This window comes from Anomalospiza imberbis, chromosome 1, assembly GCF_031753505.1.
Source record: "Anomalospiza imberbis isolate Cuckoo-Finch-1a 21T00152 chromosome 1, ASM3175350v1, whole genome shotgun sequence".
NCBI lineage: Eukaryota > Metazoa > Chordata > Aves > Passeriformes > Viduidae > Anomalospiza > Anomalospiza imberbis.
Window position 1 is genome coordinate 105,019,092 of NC_089681.1, and position 22,459 is coordinate 105,041,550.

Below are 22,459 nucleotides of genomic sequence, written 5' to 3' on the forward strand. Positions count from 1 at the left end.
GCCAGAGTAATGGCTCGACTTCAGCACTGTGGTAGTGCTCTAGCAATAAGTAAAACAGTCTGTGTTGGAAGTTTGTACTCCATCTTTCTGCCTTTCAGGGTGCCTCTTCTGCTTCCCATCACTTTTATGCTCCACATTATCAGAGACCTTTCGGACGCATATTTTGTCTTAAACTCCATCAATAGGATTTGGTTGGAAGTCATTTTTCATCAGCAAAAATATACTATTTTTCTTCTTATAATTTTCTCTTGCCAGAATAAGCATCACTGCCACAAGCACTCATGCTGGTTTGTGTACCCTCCATCAGGTCTTTCACTGACTTTCTACAAAGCCACATCCCTCGTGGGTATTACTGTGGTTAGCATGCTGTTTGACAAAGTAGGAGCCAACCAATTCTGGGTGGAAAAAAAGAAACTCTTTGGCATTTAGTAAAATGAAAAGACTTCTGCTTTTATCTCTCATTCATCTTTCTCAGTAAAAATGTGAGCTTCTTCCTTAGAGGTGAGACAGAACCAAACTCCGTGCTGGGAGTGCTTCTGCATTCCTGATTAAGAGCAGGCTGCCAGCCCAAAGTAGACCTCGTGACTGGGACCTGTTTCCTTCTTTTGAGACCACAAGCAGTAAAGCAAGCACGTAGGAGGTAGGCGAGGTCCTGTGGAGCAAGATACCTTCCTTTTAGCCTTTGTTTTTGGAAACAGGTAAAATCTGCTGAAATGTGAGTTTCTGCTGCAGCCAGAACTGAACCCTGAAGAAACTACCTATACACAGGTAATAGTTTGAGTGCTAGTTCATCCTCTTTTACTTGTTTCTCTGCATTTCCTCTGCTCCTCTTCACTGGCAGAAAATAAAATAAAATAAAATAAACCCTACCCCCACTGGAAAACCAAACAACCACAAAAAGCCAAATCATACAATCCCAACATTCCACCAAATAAATCCAAAGGAAATAGGGTGGCATGGTGTATGCAGCTGTGCCATGCCAATGTGGAAGCTGTCTCAGGTTGGACCCTAAAAAAACAAGCCTTGGACAATCCACAGGCACAGAGATAGTTGGGGTGGAAAAGTGGCAGACAAAAGTGTGAGGACAAGGAAGCGTTGCTCGTGAACAAATCCCGCTTTTAGCTGTGCTATTTGACAAGCTTTGCAGAATTTTGCTATCTTGCTACTCTTGGTGAAAGGATTATGAAAATTATTTAGAAGGAAAACTTGAAATGTTTTGTAAATATCTGGTCTCCTGGGAAAAAGCTGGCTAACAAGGATGATAAATGAGAGAGAATTAGAGTTGGTTCATGCATTTGTTTGCTATGAGAAATACATCTGTTTGCCAAAAAACAAATCATTACTGGGAACGTGTGGTCTTCGTGGAGAACACTGAAAGAAGGCAGTGAATGAAATCCCAGTGACACCCCACCCTCAGCCCCATTCAGGCTGGATATCTTGTGCACACAGGGTGGCAGGGCTGCTCCAGCTGGGGTGAATGGTGCTGGATGCTCCCCAGGACTCATCCATCAGCTGCTGAAGCCTAGGGAACCCCCTCCTTGGTGGTGTTCTCATGCCATGGGAAAGGGAGGAGGCTCCTTGCAAGCCAAGGTGCAGTAGGGGAGGTTGTATGGGTGGTATGGCCTTCAGTGGCAGGCTTGATATGCTGATGTGAGCCAGGGATTACAGGTGACCCATGAAACCAGGAGTGTTTTCTTCCTGGTGGGTATTTCAGCTGCCAGTCTTCCACAGTCCAACCTGGAGTCTTGGCTGAAGGAACTTATGAAGTGAGAGAAAGTGTCAACTTTAGTGCTTCAGAGAGAGCATTTTCTACATGCAAGGTAATTCCAGCCTTTTCCTCCCTTGTTTTCTGCTTTCTGAGTGCAATACTCCTGTAGCTTTCTGAAGCATGCATTTCTCATGTGCTGCTGCTGTGAGCAAGAAAGGGCTCTCCCACCCTGCCAAGCAGAAAAGGATTGCTAAATCCTACCTCTCTGGGAATTTTCCTTCTATTTTACTCAATTTCAAGCCATTTTTCACATCTGCCTCTCAAGTAATTTTATTGCAGAAATGACAGCAGCTGGTATTGTACAACATAACTATGGCAAACATAAGATGCATGATTGATTTTGGGGACAGCAGTTGTCCAGGGGGAAGAAACTAGAAAACAATGTCTTGGCTCTCATCTGTGACATACCCTGATTTTTAGAAGACTATACACACCATAAATTAAACATATATTAACTACATATATTAATGTGACACATATATTAAAACCCAGCAGCTTAGAAGTCTGTGTTCCTTGCTGCTTATGCTTATCCGTCCGTATCCCTTTGTGTTGTTCACCATAAATTTTTGACCCTTGAATATCATGGTTAATTAATTTGCTTTGATCACTGCCTAAATCAATTATAATGACATGCTAAATTTTATCCCCAGCACAAAAATGCTGGCAATGATTACTTTAAATACAAATTAAGTCTGCTTTAATATTCTAATCTGGCATGCTGCTGTTCCATAAGGTGCCATCACATGAGGGACATTTTCTTTTTTTCCAAATGCTGTAATAATAGCATTTGCTGAAGCATCCCTATTTTCCCCCTTGCTGAGTTCCTGTAGCTCTGTCCAGATAAATATAAACTTGTGCTGACTTTACCTCAGAGCCCTCAGACCCAGTTGATGTTAGGCTGGCACTAATGTCCTTGGGCTGGGCTGTAGGAGGGACTGATAGCAGGTCACTTTCAGACAGAACAGTTTGTCCCCAGTAATAGTTTTGAGCAGAAACCAGGTGCTAACGTGTTTGTGATATTCTGGATTTTTTTTCCATTTGAAACATTTTAAAAAATAATTGATTTTTAGCTCCTTTTTTATTTTAAGGTGGGGGGGGTTGCCAATTCTCAAATCCTACAGAACATAAGTAGTTATTCCTACTGAAAGAGCAGACAGGCAGTGTTTTCAGCCTTCATCATGCTGAATGCTGAGGAGGACGACAGAGGCCATCTCTTAGTTATGTCACATATCATATCTCACAGATATGGCTGTTTTCAAAGGTGGCCTAATAAATTCAGCACAACATATGGGAATTGTCATCACTGAGATACATTAATATTGTCCTGAATTGAAAATGGAGCAGCAGGGGAGAGCACACTGGTGTTACCTCAATCCTCCCAAACTCCTCTGACTGTCTCTTCTCTCTTTTTTTTTTTTTTTTTTTTTTTCCTTTTTTCCTAAACTGGAGTTGTGAGAACTCCTTTCTTATGGAAAGATATGGCTGAATTTAGAAAGTGCTGTTCATCGGAGTTGTTAAACAGTTGTTAAATATTTTGGATGGCATTAGCATATCTGAGGTATCCCCTCACCTCCATCACTGGGAAGATTCCTTGTGGCAGGAGAAGCAGTGTGATCTTTCTGTGCTGTGATACAAATTTCTTAAGGCCAGGTCAACTGGCCTTAAGAAACATGGCAGGGTGCAGAAACAGCAGCTACTTATTGCCCATGTCTCAACACTTAGGGTGCAAAGATGGATTTGTTGAGGTTTTTGCAATGGCAGAGCTTTGAGGAAAGCTTGGAGAGCAGGACTGTGGCAGTGTTTGGCAGTTCCTGGCCATGGCAAGCAGCTGTCAGGGTGCAATTTGACCTTGCTGCACCACACATGGCACATCTGTCCTCCTGCTGCCAGCAGAGCTGGTCCTTGGCTGTCACTCACACTCATGGATGGTGCCCCTTGCACAAAATTTCCTCTGCTCCTTCAAAGAGCTTGTGTGCAAAGGGATTTCAGGATTTATTTGTCTCTCACTAGCAGTTGACTTTTGTCACAACTATCACTAGTAGTTTGACTATTTGTAACCCATGGCCTTATGATGGCCAATCTGATGCCTCTCAATGATGTTTTCTTGGAATGATCCTCCTACTTTTTCTTTCTATGTAGATATAAGTATCCACACTGTGAAGGTATCCCAAAATGCCTCTTCAGCACAAGTTGGCATGGACCCAACAGAAAAACTATCTTGCTGCTGTCAGCAAGAACTTGCTCTCCAGGGCAGGTATTTACAGAATAAAAAGCTAACCTTCCTGGATCCTAAGCAGGGGATTTTCCTTCCAAACTCTGCTCCCTGCTCTGTACCTTTCTGCATGCCATGCTCCCCTGCCAGGAAGAACCTCAGCTGAGTATAAACCTTATCCATGCAAGAGCAAATGCTTCCTCTGTACCCTCCCACAACAAGTCAGACTGATGTTACATGAGTAACGCACTTTTAGCCTTTTAATGGATGAGTTTTCCTTCATGAGGAGTTGCTAGAGAAGTATGTCTTCTGCAGCTCATGCAGTTCAGTCAGGATATGAATTTCAGCTCTTCAGCTGATCTGGACTTTTCCTTGGGAAATAAATGATGCCCTGGAGCAAAATAAATGAACTCTTGCTACTGGAGTTTCATAGAAGGTGACTGGATAATTGATTGTTAGTCCAATAAAAAGTAACTGATGAGGAGTTTGTGGACTCATACATCATTTCTGTGCTGTGACTGATATTAAAATAGAAAAAATGGTAGGAAATGGGGAGAAAAGTTGGTAGGATACTGTGAGGCTGATCTGGTGGTTTTTCATTTCTTTCTTGCTCTCCTAGGTGGGACTGAATGTTGCAATAAGAAAAGCAAAAAGAATTATGAAGACTTCCAAGGACCTGGTAAGAAATCGATGGCATTAGGGTGTTTTACTGGCATTTTATCAGGAGTAAGTCCTTGTTTGTTTTGTCTGACTGTGAATCCTCCTGATTAGCATTGAATTGGATGCTGACTCACTCCTACTTGATACAGGATCTGCTCTATCAGGTGACACTGGAAGAAAGAGAGGGAGAAATAAAGAAAAAAATATGAAAGTATGGGGGGAGCATAAAAAATAACAAAAAATGCAGCTACCTTGTAGCTGTATGTAAGCGGGTGCCTCATGAACTGACCCATTGCCTCAGAGCAGAGCAACTGTGCTTTGGGACTTTCTGAAACTCAAGCAATGGCCTGAATACAAATTCTGTGTATTTTTCCTGTGTTTATGAGATAGAGGAGGCCTTTGCCTCTAAAATTTGAAAAATGGGGTTTGAAATCTTTCTGCCTCCAACCATTCACAGATTTGTAGAGGATCTCTAAAGGGTGGCAGAGAAGGGTAGCAGCTCTTAATCTGCTAGGTTCACTTAGGTGAGTCAGTTCAGACCTAGAGTTTGCTTCCAGTTAAGTCACTTAATGCAGAGGAAATGCTTTAACTGTTTGTGAAGAAATTATTTATATTGCTTATTCCTGAATACTTACTGTGATGTTAGTCACAAAAGTGAAAATTGAGGTGCCTAATTAGCCTTTGGGCAACTGCCAAATTACCAAGCCTGGGAAATAAACAAAGCGCTGGAGGGACGCTTGTCTGAGAGGGCCTCAGCTCCCACAGAACAGCAACCAGCAGGATCTCTTACTCATTTCCCTTCCTATTCAGTGCTGTGCTACTGATGGCCTGAAAATTCTGCTCAAATTACATGAAATTTTTATTCTTCTTTCCCTGGAGCAAGTCCCCATGTTAACACCTGTAATGAGATGCTGTGAGTCAAGCAGGTCCTCTCTGTGGGCTGGAGTTCGGGCGCAGGCACAGGGCTGGAGAGGGACCGGCATGGAGGTGCTGCCCTGTGGGATAAAATTCCTTTGCTTCCTTGCATGTGCTATACCCTTGGCATATTGGGCTGAGTCCCTCACATGGGCAGCCACATCCCACTTTCTTGGGATGGGCATGTCACATCCTTTCAGGCTGTCCTGGGTAGGGTGGCATGGTTGGCATCAATCTTTGGGTGCAATAGGCTCTCCTATTTTGCCTTTACTCTCACATATCCTCAAAACTCCATTGGCCCTCGGCCCCTTCCTGCTCCTAGCTGCCTATTTGCCAGCAGGAAGGACAAACAGACTGGAAGCAGAAAGGTCACACTTGAGTTTCAATGTATTTCCAAACCTCCTGCACAATGCAAGGTCAATTCAAATTGAAACACTTATCATATGCTTCCTCAGGCCTCTCCTGCAGTTATTCCTAGAGTGTTTCCTGTAATGACCCTGGCTGAAACTTATTTTCAACCTGAAAAATAGAAAATAACATTTCTAGAGCTATTACTTCAGCTTGCAATTTCCCATTCACCTAGACTGAAGTTATTTTCAGATCCAGAAAAACAATGCAGTAAGAAACACAAAAGAGAATCTCTAGGAGGGAGGATCACAGTGTGAATCATGCTTGCATAAGCCATGTATCCCAGAGCAGCAGCGTGTGATGAAAGAGTAAGGAAATCATCTGCACAGTCTCAAAGCGCCCAAATCATGATCCTACCTGCACAGGCAAATACACCTTAGTGAGAGCTGAAGTGCTCTGACTGCCTGGGGAGAAGATTACCTGCCTGAGTGTGTGGGTGAGGAACCAGAAACACCCCAGCTGTGGTAGGACATCCCTGCATAAACAACAGTGAGGAAAGAAAAACATTCATCTGGACTCTTTCATTCTCTGGCTCAGGCTAAGACAAAAAAGTCAAATTAGATATGTTAATTCTTCCCATATCTGCTCTTTTGGTTGCTTTTGCTGTATTGTATGTTTGGGAAAAGCCTTCTGAAGAAGTTCTTGGAAATTAACTGTCCCCATCTTGGCATGGCAGTCGTGTGTGACTGTGCATTAAAAAGAGATGTGATGATGGCTGTTGTAATGAGAATGGGAGCTCCATCTGGATCCCAGGATTTCACATTTACTTGGAATTTCTTAGGATCTTTATGAGTTAGGGGAAAAGAAAAGGTATTCAGCAGATGTAGAGATGCAGTGAAAGCAGCTAGAACTCCAAAAAATTCTAATAAATGTCTCTGTTCATTAAAAGGAGTGAGCCATCTGTAAGGCACTGGCTTAAACCAAACACCAACAAGCATTAGGGGCCCATTGTTATTCTTTTTAGTAAAACCAATTAAAATAATTACAGAAATGTCATTAGGGAATGTTAACAGGCAATGAATAGGATATTAGTGTTATCAATCACTGTGAGCACCTCTAGCATTAACTTTTCTTGTGGGTGGATAAGATATTTAGGGGCATCTTTGAGCAATAGCAATGAAAGAACGGTGGTTAGAGTTCTGTCATTTAATGAGAGCAGACACCATTTGTTCAATCCTGTCATGACTACAAGGTCCCTGCAAGTCACAGCCTAGCAGTGGGACAAGTGGGAAGCCATGGAGGGAGCCTAAAGTGAGCTGACAGGCAGAGAAGGACATAAGCTGACCTCCTGCCTGCTCACTCATGTTACACAGGAGCAAGTAGCCCATCTTCTGTCAACAATTCATTGTAGCCTTTCTCTGCTGGGAAGGACCCAATAGTGCCTGTTCACACAAAGATTCCCTCCTTTTTTATACCTGTATTCCTTGCCTTTTGAGAGTAGCCCAAGACAGCCTTAAAGATCAGATGAGCCACTCTCTTGCACAATGCCAAGCAGAGCTACAGCATTACCTCCAGATCTCACTGTCCCACCTGGTGTGGGAATACAAAGGCTGTGGAGCCAGAGGCTGCTAGGCTTCAGAATGCTGCTGCAGCTGGTCCTCAGCATCAGCATTGCCAGGTCATCATCATGCATCCACTCCCAACAAAGATGGGCAGTCTTTGGGACTGCAGAATAACCTTCCTTTGAAATCAGTGGAGAGCCAGTCAGCAAGAATTTTCAAAATATTAGCTGAGAAAAAAGGAAAGATTTTATTCTGTTTACAGCAAAGGGTAAACTTTTAGCACAGCCTGTGAGCAGAATAAAAGGAGGTTTTACTTATGTACTTATTTTTTGCAAGCCCTGTAGTTTGTCTTTCTAGTCCGGTTTTGGCTCCAGGTGCCTTAATTTCAAAAGCTTTGCATCCTGTGACTTAGGCTGAAGTGAAAAGCTGACAGCTCAGATGAAGACCCTGCAAATCTTAGCCTGATGGAAGGCTTAAAGAATCTCTGGTTCTTCTGTTGGCAGGATTAGTCCTACATGAAGAGGGGGAGGAAGTAATTCCTTTCCTCTTTCCAGGAACCATTCGTTGGTTTGTAAATCTCTTTGAAAAAAGCTGGCATCCTGTCTGTGCATCTCTCATGCTCTCTGCCCACCTGACCATACACACAGAGCAAAAAAGGAGGTCTGTGTCCCAGCCATGCTGCAGGACACAGCCCTAAGGCAGCCAATAGCTTGAATACAGAGGTGTAAAGGGATGGGGAAGTGCAGAGGGCAACTGGATGGGCAGACGTGGAACCAGGTTGGCCTTTCAGCCTAAGGAAAGGCCCCACTTCTTGGCTGCTTTTGGCTTTTTCTCCCCACTTCTTTTGTGGTTGTGTTCTGGTTTCTCCTTTCACTCCCCCAGTACCTCCTCCCCCTCCAAGCTAGTGTGACTAAACTTTGTCATTTGAGTGTGTTGGACAGAGCTGAAGAAAGTTAATGGGTGGCTTTTTTCAGGTTTCTTGTCTCCTTGGCCTTTCTTTCTTTTTTCTCCTTGATTTAACTTTGCCTTCTTCAGAAAGTGCACTGTTACAGCTCCTACTCCACTGCAGATCTCTCCTCCTCCTTTTCAGTGGTACCTGAGAAAGGTACCACTCTTCTTCATCTTCATCTTGCTGCATGGTCACTGCAGCCACCAGCACAAATGTTTGTACTGCAATCTTTGTACTACAGGCTCTGTCCCCTCTCCACTAGCCCAGTTCTCCTCCCCACCCTGAGATCCTGGCTTTGGCATATTTCTGTGCTTGACCTCATTCTCTGGGCAGTATGAGACCCTTATTTCCATTGCCCTTTGTTATCTGTCCAAGCAAACAGCTTCCCTGGAGCTGCAAGGCAATGTCCTACGCTCCTTGGCCTCACTGCCTTGATGTGCTGTCTCAAAGTTCTCCTTTGTCACTCAGATCTGTATACACGGGGGTTATAGACCCACATGGTGTGTAATAACCTTCCACTGGCCTCTACTGAGCTGTATCCAAGCTCTACCTTCTGTTTCACGATGGGCATGGGTTGTAGTATCATTAGGTTGAGGACTACCTTACTTTTTCTTTTCGGTGTATATAAAGTATGTAACACATGGCAGTTGGTCCAAGGACAGAGCTTTCAAGTACTATGTCTGCATAAACAATTACCCTTCTTTGCATAAAGTTATGAGTATGGCCATCTGCTCCATATTTACATGGTAAATGTAGCCTCAGTGAATACTGAGAACTGGGCTGTGCACCAATTAGCCCTCTGCATTTAGAGACCACTTGAGCACCCTCAGTGTTTCAAGATAAACTAAATTTAGAGTGAAGCCACATGAGCAGTGTGTTTGTGGGATTAATTGCCCATGCAACTAATTCATTAGGAAGGTCTCTTTCAGCTTCTGAAGCTTCCTGGCTACCTGGAGCATCGACTGGATTGGCCCAAGGCTATGGGCTACTAATGTTGAAGTTTTTCTAGCAGCAGCTGTCTTTTGCATCTTACAGGTTTGGCCAAGATAAAATCTAGATTTCCAGGTAAAAATCTCATTTTAAAAAAATCAAGAGTATTCTATGCACAATCTGAATCCTCTTCTAAGAGTTGTCCCTGGCCTTTGGCATGTAGAAACCAGACTCATGGCTCCAAATGTGTGGCTTTCACTAGTTTTGCACTGTGTCAGGTGCCACCATGTTTACCAAACATGAGAACGGTAATTTTTACAAAGAATGGAAAAAAAAAATTACATGAGAGAAGACAGAGAGAAGACTGGAACTTTTTATTTCCTTTTTGAGTTTTACAAGTTTTTGAAAGCAAGAATAGTTGTTTTGTAAAATGCTCAGCCTTAATCCTTGACTGCTGTGTCAGATCTAAATGCTCTGGCATGTAACATCCTTATTGGCATCATTGGAGTTTTTGGATATTTCTAGGCAGAAAATGCATGGTTTAGCTCTGTAACTTACTAACACTGAATATCCCAAGCTACACCACCTCTGTGAACTAATGCATCCATCTACTTTTATTTTTCTTCCTCTCCAGAAAAGCTTCATGGGGTTCTCAAGTGTATGCGCATTTCCTCTTCTGGCTAACCTGTGTGAGAAGATTAAATAGTATGTATACATTTTCAGTCCTTAACCAGAAGCAGAACATGGTAAATTTGCTTCTCTCAAAAGTCATCATTAGCTAACAGAGCTTCCCATATTTACCTATGTTGGCTTCCTTTATAAAACCACTGTCTAGGTAGTACAGAAGGAGCCTGCACACAGTTCAGGTCAGTAATATTCTTCACAGGGATCCTTGTGGTTGTTTTAGTGCTAAAACCATTTGCTCAATTTTAGCACATCCCAGAGCTCAAATAAGTGACACTCTCATAGATAAGGCATCTCCAAGAGGAAGCCACTTTTCTCCTGAGATTTTCTGAGCCCAAGAAACTTCTTCATTTGTTCACCCAGTTGTGGTGCCCATGTCTCAGTGCAGGAAGGCCACCAGCACCTACATAACTCTGTGAGGAACCCAAATTTAATGTCAGTTGTGAAGCACAGAACAATCCCAAGGTGTTTAAGATCACATCCAGGAAAAACAACTTATGACAGTGCTGACTTTGAGTCAGTTTCTAAGAAAGGCCAAGGACATGAGCTGGGTGATTACTCGTAAAGCATATTTGTCAATGTACTCCAATGATTTGGAGGAATACTGAAGCAGGTCTAAGAATAAATCAGGATTATCAGCTGTATATTTGACTGATTCAACTGCCAAGACTAACTTGCTTACCTATTTCTGCTCATTTAATTGAAACTGCAAATATCGGGAGTTTATTTGGAATTGGTTGATTGACATGAAAAATCTTGCAAGTGTCTTTTGAAATGTTGGTCAGAATACATAAACTGAGTTTGAGCCCTGTGAGTTGAGACAGTGGAAGGGAATGAAATTGTATATCATATGTTGGATTGCATATGTTCAACTCAGATTTTCTTATCTCTCCCTCATGCACTCTCTCTCTCTCTCTCACCATTTTTGGTTTTTTAGTTTCCTCTTTCTGTAGCTAAAAAAAAAAAAAAAGGAAAAGGAAAAAATAACAAACTAAATCCAACCAACAAAAAAAAAAAAAAAACTTTTACCACAGATTTGTGATTTGTTGTCCTAGTTTGTTTTAGAGACTGCAGGTTCAACATTGAAGCCATATAGGAGTCCATCAGCCTCACCTCCAGAGCTCAGTCAGTGGATATTGAAATACAGAATTTGCTCTTTTGGGCAGGATCACTTTGCTGAAGTACAAGCACAGAGGCACAACTGAATATAGAGCAGCGAATATCATGCCAGCTATTATCTGTTCTGTACGCTTCACTGTGTTTTTTACTTTCTTAATAGAGTCCCTTCCATATGTTAACACTATGGGTTTTGTTTTTGTTTTTTACAGTGTTCTAAGAAATAAACTGCCTTTTGAAGATTTTGATGGAGATAAATTTAGTACCTTCCCAGTAAGCAAAGCCTTTCCTTTTGTACAGTAATCCCTTGATAATGAGGATGTCTCTGGGATTCCTCCTACTTTCTGCAAAGCCTTATCCATTCATGTGAAAATAGGAATAGGAATAAAATGAATGGAAGGTTTTTTTGTCATAAAATGTTGGGTTTTTTCCTGGATGAAAAAGCAATCACTCATGTGTGCCACCTGGGGAAATGAACACATAAATCTGTGCTCCCTGCAGAAGCAAATTGCTCTACTGCTGAGTGGTTGTTTACTGGATTAATAAGAGGTGAAGTCATATTAAACAAAAAAATAAATTGCCAACTTGTCTTATTTCTGCACCAAAGCATGCTAGGTGTCACTTATTAAAGCTTAGCAAAGGAACTTTAGAATTCAACCTGTTTACTGGGTTTTATTCCTACACCTTGAGTTAGATTCTCATTTTAGATATTTTAAATTAAAAGTGTAAAAGTAATAATGGCTGTCCTATCTGCGTATTTCTCCTGGCCTTTAGACATTGAGGGGCTATCACTGGCGAGGCAGAGACTGCAACGACAAAAACACAACTGTGTACCCTGGCAGGCGGTAAAGATTTTAATTATTTTAAAGGCTTCTTATTAACTGTTTGTTTGAGAAGAATGAGCTCCAGATTTTGTTTTGACCATACTCTTAGACAGCACATCACTACCTGTTGCTTGACTTTGCTCTGAGGGACACAAGAGGGGATGATCAAGACCAGGATGGGACTTACAGGGGTGGTGCACACATTTCTTTCCTTTCTCTAAAGCATCTGCAGCTAAAATTGGTCAGACAGACCAGAGGTGGGGAGGGAAACCATGCCACTGACTAAAAGGATAAGTTTCATTCAGCAACTTCCAGTATTAACTTTAAATTAATGTTGCGTTTTGTGCTTGCATTTTGCTAGGAAAAATTGCCTCTTCTAGATCCAAAAGGGGGAAAGCCCCACCCTTCCATGCAGAAAGGAAATTCTAATTCCTTTTTAATCTTGGCGAAAAATGGCACTGGGGATCTGATCTCCCAAATTTTTTGGTGATATTTCTTATCCTTTTGTGTCTCCATTTTAGTCCTGATAATTGGGATGCAAAAGGTGACTCTAACTGCAATGGCATATGGGTAAGTAAATGAAGTTGCATCTTCCAGATTGCTGCTTCTCTTTTGTCCTCTTTAGTCTTTGATTTAGTTTACAAATGTTTGCTTTTTATTTATTCTGGTTTTATTAGCTGATATTTTGTTTATTGATGCTTATGATTGTTTAAATTATACCTTATATGATTAATTAAAATGCACATATACTTATTAAAATAATGTAATTAAATACATCATTATTATGATGCAGTGCCTCCTGCAGGCAAACATTCAAGAATAACTAAATTATCAGCCTCTGTTTTGCACTGCCATTCTTCAGGTGCTAGATAGGTACTGTTATCCACCCTTTCTCTTCTTCAACAGGGTGTGGATCCAAAAGATGGAATTCCCTATGAAGAGAAGTTCTGCAAAGGTAAATCATTAGAGTCAATACAATAAACCATGTATCTTATGTATTAATTTTATAAATATTTCAATATTTGCACATTCACAAGGCAAGGGAAAGACAACAGGCTTTTTAACATCATGAGAAAAGCAAAACTATTGAGTTTTTTTAATCTTGAGGATGGGTAAAGATGAAACTTGAAAAACATAAGCTGCTGGTAATTTCCTGGTAAAAGTCAGCTCAGTAATGAAGTTGAATACATAGATCGAGGACAGCAGCAAACTGAGATGTCAGCTCTGTATCTTCTCTGGTGCCTGGAGACTAACCCAGAGTAATGGCTTTGAGATTTAGGGAAGCGGCTTAACATTTGCATTTGTCCAGTTTTACCTCTTGCCATAAATACATGCATTTTTTTCCAGATAAGGCCTTAAAGGGGTGAAGTGATGGCATCAGCTGATCTCCCTGTCCATGGTGTGGGTGGGTGCCTGTGTGTCCACACTGCACAAATAAAACCCTCATAAACCAGCAGTGACTGTGGTTGCCACTCACCTCACCTCACATTGAAATCAGTATCCTGGGGATGAACCATTGCCTGGCAAGACTCCTCAACATTTTTAGATGAAAGGCTAATCTACAAATGTTAAGTGACATTAATTATAAACCAGACAGATTGTTCTAGCAGAAATACTCATATGAGTAGCACATCTACCACCCAGTTCTGTTATAAGGAGCTTTGAGCAATTTTCTGAGTAATCCGATTTCCCTAAATGTTTAAGTACTTTTTAATGCATATTCTATGGATAGTAAAAATAAACACTGTCTGCACAGCAGAACCTCTGCTGAAATAACACACAATTTGAATACAACCAGGATTCTTTTCCGATTAGCAAGACCTCCCCCTGTTTTTCATGCCCGGTCCCCAGTTGTTTCTCTAGGGTTTTTGGCAAATGCCTTTTAGACAGTTTCTGCTGCAGATGGAGTGAAAATCCTATTGCAGTGTCTGAACATTTAAGCCACGTGAAGGGTGGTGTAGTCAGTCACCCTTGTGACTCCATCAGCTGCTACTGCTGTTCCTCTTTAAGCACTCTCCAAGCTGGGTTTCAGTTTGCTCTTTCTGCCCATGTGACTAACAAAATGCATCCATTAGGTGCAGACTCCAGAGGGGTCGTGCTCCTGGGAGACTCGGCCGGCGCTCACTTCCACATCCCTCCCGAGTGGATGACCGTCACACAGATGTCAACGGTGAGGAATCACGTTCAGCTTGCCAAAACCACTGATTGCCATTTGCTTTCTCTACTGTGCTGCAGGTTGCCAAGGGGAAACAAGTGCAAAATGCTTCACTGCATTGGAATTTGTAGTTATGGTCTCACGTGTATCAGTCCCCTCCCGCATCTGCTCCTATGAAGATAAAAAAGCACAGCCCTGTTCTACTGCCGCTCCTCCGGCATCTGTGCAATTGGGTCAGGGAAGAGTTTGGCTGCAGTGTCCCGGTGCTGTGCCAGAGACACAAACCAGGACATCTGGCTTTCCACGCACGTGCCTGCAGCTCAAGGAGACCCGTGCTGTCTGTGGGATCAGCCCTGCCATTAGCAGCCTGGTTGGGATGGCTCCTTGCTGTGAGAGTGTTTGCAGAAGTGACTCTGCTGACAGTTGGGGAATTTCTGCTTTAGGAGTCTGGCTTTGAAATTACGTGCCCTGGATTGTTTTTCCTCATCCTGTGGCATATGTGAAATAGGTCTCATAACTCCAGTGTTCTGTTTTTGAGGATTGTTGAACAAATGCATTTGCAGGTGTTTGAGGGTCATCCAAGTCTTTATAATAGATTTGTCCTTAAGGCAAGAGATCCTGTCACCATAAAATATCACTGCCACACTGATGTCTATCCTTGGGTGGTATCCCAGCATTTCCTATTTTCAAAAACCAACAAAATGCCCCTGACTGTAAACTATACTGAGCTTGTTGCAACTCACTGGCATGTAATGAAATAATTGAGAGGAAAAGATCATTCCAGCAAACTGCAATTATGGGGTGGAGATAAATGTGCAGGTATGTTCCCGACCTTCACTGCCGTTTCCTATACTGAAGTGCTGTCAGTCCCTAGCCAGGGAGGACTGTACCTTGTCCTTCTCTGCACAAGGGTCTGTTGCACAGGGGTGAGCAGACAGATCATCACTGCCCACCCTTCCTGATGAAAACCTTCAACACATCCACTGATGTCTGTAGAATGAGGTAGCAGACATTTTCTGGAGAACAATTATTTTTCCAGACTGTTAGTAGTTGCAGTGCTATGGGAGGTCTGAGAGTTTAATGGGTTTTTTTTCCACTTTTGCTCCCAGAGCTGACTTAAATGTTGCAGATTAGCCATTGTTTTTCTTTGTTAAATGCTTATGAGCAACAATTAGACAAATGACACTGATGACAGAGCTGATGAGGAACATAATAAATTAGCACTAATGATAATTGAGATTATCTCATCTAATAAAGATGATCATAATACTGATGGCAAGGATGATTCTGACAGTAAGGCTGGTAGTAAAGCCATGTAGGCAAGACCAGTTTTAGACTATGTCAGCATTTTATTATCATTGTAATGGAGATTTAGAAATAATTTCTCTTGCTTGAATCTTGCTGATCCTCCAGCTGGATGGGTCAAGGTCTGCTAATAGCATGCCAAGGCACAAGCTTCAAGGTTGGGAGCTGGAGTGCAGACTACAAAAGTGAGTTTTGGAGGCTCTTTTTTATTGTCTGATGAGTGCAGAGCAGCTTGCATGGGGAGGGAATTGGTGCACTCTGTGTAAGGCCCAAAAAATATATGTGAGGTTTGGGATGGGAAACAACATGTTTTTTTCTAGGACTATTTCCAAGCTTTCCTACCAACCTGGCAAAAATACATCAATTAAATATTAATGCAGACATACAGAGATCTCAGTTGTATAAAAACTATTATTTGTGATTAAACTCTAGCAAGAGTAAAAGGTTTTTTAATTTGGAGCTCACCATGAATGCGAAAGCTGTCGCCTGAGCACAAAAAGCACTAGCAATACCATTTCTGAAATAATTCAGACTTTATCACTGCCTCTTCCTCTTCCTTGTCCTTTGTGTCTTGCTTTCTCTGTGGAGGATGTCAACAGCAGCAATTTAACTGCCTTGGAGTTGTGAAGGTGCAAGACTGCTGTCTCTTGTGTTGTATTAAAAGCCACTGGCAAATATCCTTCATCTCTAGGCTTAGTTAACAAATTAACTGGCATCAATAATTCTTTAGTGCAAGGCTTCCCTCAAGGAGAATTTTGAAGCACATCCAGAGATGGTTTTGTGACCAGAGAAAGTGCAGAGAGTCTATGTCCTAATCTTACAGGAAATGTCTTTAATCTGGGACCACAGCAAGAATTTGAAGTTAGGCCTTGGAGAAGAGAGGAAAAGGCATCACCTTTGTGTACCTGCTGTTCCCTTGGCTTTGATTCTGCCAAAATTTCTTTGCTAAGACACATAAAAATTACTTTATTCACAGTCAATACTAGAGTAAGTTCAAAGCTTTAATTTTCATTTCAATAGAACCTCAAACCTCTACATGGAATTTCAAATACCACTTCCTTGCCTGTTAATTTAGATTTATTCTGTGTATTATTTTATTACTTTAATATTTTTCTATATTTTTACATATTCATTTTATATGCTTTCTATATTTCACATATTTCTTATTTATCCTTTTATGTGTTTACATATACAACTGATTACATATACAGGTGTAAAGTAAAATTTACACTTGGTAACAATGCTGTGAGCCCATCTGCTAATCAGCACCACATCAGTAGCAGGTGTTAATTCCAGTTTTAAAGTTAATTAGGTGAGGAAATAAATTTTTAGGAGAGATACTGAGTATTTCATTAAGTAGCTCTGCAGAATGGTGGTTTTCCCTGATTTTGCTGCACGTAGTCCACCTTGCAAAGGAGAGAGTATGATGAGTAAGGAAAGAAAAGAGAGTGTGAATGAGAAACTCACTCAGGATGTTGTCTGGGTAGCTGGATATTCAGCACAGGGGTGACAAGATGGGTATTTAGGCTGAACAGCTTTGGAATTCATATGTCCATGCCATCGACTTGAAGAGCATTGTTGGGAAGATGCTATACACTGGATTTTGGTTTTCCTGGTTTAATTAGGAACTTACTGCCCTCTTAGCTCTGCCCTGTAAGGGTCATAACCCCCAGTGTAATCTGGTGCAGGGGGACTGCTTCGGTTATATGTCTCATGTTGTATGGGATGCATCAAGTTGCATTATTCACTTTTCCCATATCAAGTCCTCTGGCATGCTAGATATCAGAGGGGGCACTCTTGTTTTCCAGTGCTATTTCCAAAGCCTTTACCTAGGAGCCAGTCACATATACAGTTAGCATCCCTCTCAGAGTATGTTCTTCCCAGAAAGAGCACACAGGGACATTACTCGGTGTGGGGAACAGCCATTATGAGGTAGAAACATCTTTGAAAACTGCAGCTCAGGCATGCTATTTCTCAGTTGAAACAAACAATCATACAAACAAAATAACTAAAAACCCACCACTCTTTCCTATATAGGGGAAGTCATGGGTACCTTACACAAAGAGAATGATACACCTCTAAGAAGGGGTCGAATCAACTTTATTTTGGCTTTCTGGTTATCAACAGCTCTTGGGTTTGCCATACTTTTGAGAGTTTCAGCAAGAATTGAGCTGAATGTTCATCCCTTTAACCTGAAAATATGGACACTAAAAATGAAGTGTAATGCACTAGAAATGCACTTTATAAGGTTTAGCAAAGCAGAAGAAGTACTGGGTGTTTTTTTTTGAGGTAGATGTTTTTTGCAGAAAACTAATGTTGAAAACACTAGTATGTCTAGTGATGGATATTGTGCTCCTGCTGCTCTGTCCATCTGCTTACTATTGACTTCCAAATCGCTACTAATTACAGCATTTTTCTGTTGTATGTCTGGAATAGAAGCAACTTTCACATCTCATTTTAGAGACATTTTTATTTTGAGGTAAAAGCACTATATTTATAAATGTGATGGAAATAATACCCTTTCTGGAAAGATGCAATTTAAAACTGTTGTATCTCTATTTTTTTTTTTTTTTTGCTGAATAAAGAGAAGAATAAATCCTACATTTATCCATAGTCCAGTAGATACCTAGTTGCCCACAAACTCAGGGAGTTCTCAGATATCATCAAAGTAACTGTTTCATATTATTTATTTCCTATTAGCAGAATTCATCATTTCTTTAAATGTGGATTCAAGCTGTCCCAAACACTTATCCCACTGACTTCTGTTTTTTCACACCACTAGAAAAAAAACAGGAGTTTGATGTGTGCAATTCTTTTTAAAAGCATTATCTAGCATTCCTCTAGATCCAGTGAAATGTAGGCAGATTTCTCCAAGCTAGTATTGTCATGACTAAGACATTGCATTTTGTGGGAAATAAGGTAATAGTTTTGCTAATTTCAAACCTCTATCCCTTAGACCTTTACAGAGCAGAAATGCAGTTTGTGCTTTTTAAAGAGATAGGCTGTGCTTTTCTTGAGAGTTTAAGGTTTGCTTATTTGTACACTTAGAATAATAAAGTTGTCTGTGGTACTTAGTACTCTCACCAGGATTTGAACAGCATTAAAATCATTATAAAAAGAAACACACAATTTTAATTCAAATTAAGGTATAACTCAATGATTTCAGGATTTCCAGGATGGAAAGACTTATATGAGTGTTAGTTTTCCCTAGTGCCCTTTTGTATTCTGATTTTGAAAATCTCTTGCCACAGCAGCCCTGAACCTTCTTCCATTTAAGCACAGCTTGGCATTTGTGCATTTAGCATCAGCCACGGCTTTGGCTGCCCCATGCTTCAAGGTAGGGCACATCTAGGAGAGGAGGATATTCACTGGAATGAGACCTATCTAAAGCATTTGATGCTAAAATATGGCATTTGAAGCTAGGCTGGAATAATTTTCTACTGATTCTCTGCTAAAATCTGGCACGTGGGCTGAAGTAGGTTTCTCAGCCAGAATAGTCTAGAGAATGGTATTTAAACAAGGCTGTGCTCAAGAGAGTTTTATGCTAAAAGTCAACACAGTTGCACCTCTAGAGTGGGACACATTTGCATCTGAGACTAAGCAACACAGTCTGTTAGGCTGTACTTTCCAAACTACATCAATGCAGAGTTTAAGGTTCAGCATTCTTCTGAATTTTCCATTAACTACTCATCTTCATCCTTTGGATCTGAAATATCTTCAAAAGTCTGGTCCTTAAGTGCTTTGTTGGAACAGTGTCAATGCTAAATGAATATCCAGTTTTCAAATGCAACTATAATTTTGGGCTCAACTGGTCCTCTTCAAATCAATTTGCAACTCAATTAGGTTCTGGCAAATTCATATTTAAGCTAAGTTTGCAGGGGAAAAGAAACCAAACAGTTAAAAATTACTGGGACTTGTCCAATGAAGATATTGTTTTGGAGTGCCAATGGTATAGAATGAGAGAATTGTTCATAAAATGATTTGTTTAAAAAGTACTAAATAATTCTTATCTCTTTTATACTCTAATATATGTGTCACTTATAAGAGATCATATCTGCAGGGTTTTTTTCTGTCCCAGGTGACTGTTTCTCTCACCTCTAATGCAAACCTGTGAGGAGGAAAATATTGCAAGAGGCCAAGCTATGCTGTATCCCTCCACTTCTGCTCATAGCTGTGCCCTTGGATTACATGCTTGTTTGCACACAAATCTAACAGATTTGAAGAAGGCAAATTTGAAGCTCCCCTGCAGCCCTAAAAAAATGAATGTTTTTTATTTTTATATGTATGTACACATACACACAAGGACACATATATGTATGTGAGAGAGAGAAAGAGAGAACAAACTGAAAGATAATTAAGACAGGCCCCTTTTCACCTTGGTAACTAATGCAGAGGTACTGTAAGTGGGTCAAATGCGCTGTTACATGCTTAAACTGGCATCTGCTGTGCATTAGACTGCTCAGAGCATGGCTTCAGGATTTTCTGTCCCTCACAACCCCACCTTTACTTGCTTTTCCTTCCTTTTCCTTGCAGCTCCCTCCATCATCTTACAGTCAAAACCCTTAGACATATACTCAACCCATATCCTCAAGTATAGCTCCCATGCACCTAAACAATAATTTTCTTGGAATTAGAACTTGGTGGGCAGCACAAGGTTTAGCTGTACTCTAGCTCCTCAGTTACTCTGAGCCTCCTGGATAAAGAATTACCCACCTGCTTGTTGTTTATAGCAGTGAGGTCTGAAGGAAACCCCACAATTGCTTGAAGATAAAATGAAGCTAATAAATTATATGGATTAAACCAGCCTGTAGGTTCTCTGATTTTATGTTTTGACCTTCTTTTGGTTATTACCTTTTTCATCAGCAGTTTTCCTCTTTATGAGCACACTGGATTTATACATTTGTCTTTGCAAGCATACCCCAGACTAGGAGAAGCTGGAAATTTACTCCATGTTCTGTCCTTCTGAGGTGGCATAATTTATCAAGGCTGTTTTTCTAACCTTTCATGATTTTTGGGACATTGAAAACAAAGTGGGCAAGAACAGGGCAGTGTTTTGAATGTGCAACATGGCTTGCATCTGTAGAGAGACTTTCACAGGGTGTCAGTTGCTGTAAAAAAGCATTAGGGACCAATATCAGCAAAACAGAGAAGGGTATAGCATGCATGTATTTGCACAGGTAGGTTATATCAGATTATGTGTCTTTCTCCCTTGTCCCTGCCATGCTCAGAGGCCCTTCTGACCCTGTTGCTCTAGTGCCATCCCCAAAATTTAGTGAGGACTAAGCAGAGGTTTTCAGGGGATTGGATGTCCTCAGCTGATCCTGCTGTAGAGGGCAGGGGAGCTTTGAGCGAATTTGACATTATGCCTTTGCCATATTCTCTGGGGACATCACGCTGTCATCTCTTCCTGTGCCCAAGGCTGACACGCCTTTGGGCAGGACGGATGCTGGAGCAATCAGCTGCTGCCTTGGGGTCTGCACCTGCAAGCCCTGCTCACATAAAGAGGAGTTTTGGACTCTTTCAGGAAAAAAGGGCACCAAGAGCAGCAATTCAGATATGTCCTCTGCTTGTACTTCCTCCACCCCCTCATATACCTGTCCTACAAAATCCAACTTTTTAAGCATATGCATACATAATTACCACTACTAGTGGTAGTTGCGATTGCTGCTGTCTAGCTAATACTCTGGCTAGGAAGCGTTCAAATTTTCTAAGAGGATTTTATGTCTGTGAGGGTGAAACTGGATTGATTTTAAAATTTCTCTTTCAGAAATCATTTGCCAATCTCCCCATGGCTTTCAGTGATGAGTTTGACTGGCCCCAGTTCTCAGAGATCACTGGATTTCTCAATTCCACCATCGGGTAAGCCAACAGACAGGATGGCCAAGTTATAGCAAGTCTCTAGGTCTCTCAGAGCACTGCAAGGAAAAAAAACCAAAACAGTGCTTGAAAGGAAAGAGAAAAATACTGTTCTAAAACCAAGATCAACCCTGGATGCAGAATTTTAAAAGATATTTAAAATATATAAGCAAGTCTTCCTGAAATTCAGGGTAGGTTTTAGAACCAGTCAAACTGTAATTTAGAAGGAGAAAAACCCCAAAGAAATAAAAGATAAACTAGTTCTTTTACAAAATTCAGGGGAAGGAGAGCATTGCTGAAAGTAACAAAAATCAGCCTTTCTCTTTTCTTATTTTTTTTTAAATCCTCCTATCTTCCTCATGTTTCCTTTTTGCTGATGAAACAGTGAAATAAAGGGTATCCCCATGGTTATTTCATAGTGTTCCCTACTGGGGGGAAATCTTTCTTCTCCCCCTCCTATGTTTGGGGTTTTTTTAAAACACATTTAGAGGGAAATAGCAAAAGGAGAATTTGAAAGAGTCTGTGACCTAATTTACTGTGTTAGTTTGGCTCATGTGGATGGGGAAGGTTGCAGGGATAAATGGAAAAAATAAACTCCCTGCCAGAAGGGAAGGAAAAGAAAGTCCAAAACACAAAACACCTTGAAATGCCTGCAGTTGTTACTGTGAAATTAAAAAAAAAAAGAAAGAAAGAAAAAAAAAAAAAAACCCACCTTTTTATTAAATATCTCTCTGTCCAGCTTTAAAAGGCCTTTGAATCCTGCAAGAGCTGTAGGATACAATCATCAACCAGTGCCTGTCTGACCTAAGTTTCAAATAATTTTTATTTTTTATGTCTAGGATAAGTCAGGAATACTGCTGAATGCTAAACCAAGCATGGGTCAAGCCTGAAGAGGCTTTCTACCAGCAGAATTTAAAAGTTGGCAGAATAACATTTTTTTTCCAGGAAAAATATCTGTTGCACCATATACTTGGACTTTTTGTTTCCTTTTTGCTCCCTGTGCAAAATCCAGGCTCTCAGCCTCAGCTACATTCACACAGTATCTGCTTTAAGACAGTTTAGTTCTTGACAAGCCAACAGGAAAGATCTGTGCAGCCTTCTCTATCAGAGCCATAGCAAAACTGACATTTAAAAATCTGTTACAATGCCCAGTTTCTCAGTACACACTACTTGTC

The 22,459-nt window shown here is 41.0% G+C and overlaps 1 protein-coding gene across 1 annotated transcript in view; it reads left to right on the forward strand.

Moving 5' to 3' along the window:
• The window catches only part of AOAH (acyloxyacyl hydrolase), a 72,924-nt gene that overhangs the window by 23,169 nt on the left and 27,296 nt on the right, over window positions 1-22,459 (forward strand). Inside the window, exons 6-13 of the mRNA XM_068203812.1 lie at window positions 4,600-4,659; window positions 9,979-10,049; window positions 11,357-11,417; window positions 11,919-11,989; window positions 12,490-12,538; window positions 12,875-12,923; window positions 14,044-14,138; window positions 21,196-21,287. Coding sequence (XP_068059913.1) covers window positions 4,600-4,659; window positions 9,979-10,049; window positions 11,357-11,417; window positions 11,919-11,989; window positions 12,490-12,538; window positions 12,875-12,923; window positions 14,044-14,138; window positions 21,196-21,287 — 548 coding nt within the window. The remainder of the gene's footprint in view (window positions 1-4,599; window positions 4,660-9,978; window positions 10,050-11,356; window positions 11,418-11,918; window positions 11,990-12,489; window positions 12,539-12,874; window positions 12,924-14,043; window positions 14,139-21,195; window positions 21,288-22,459) is intronic.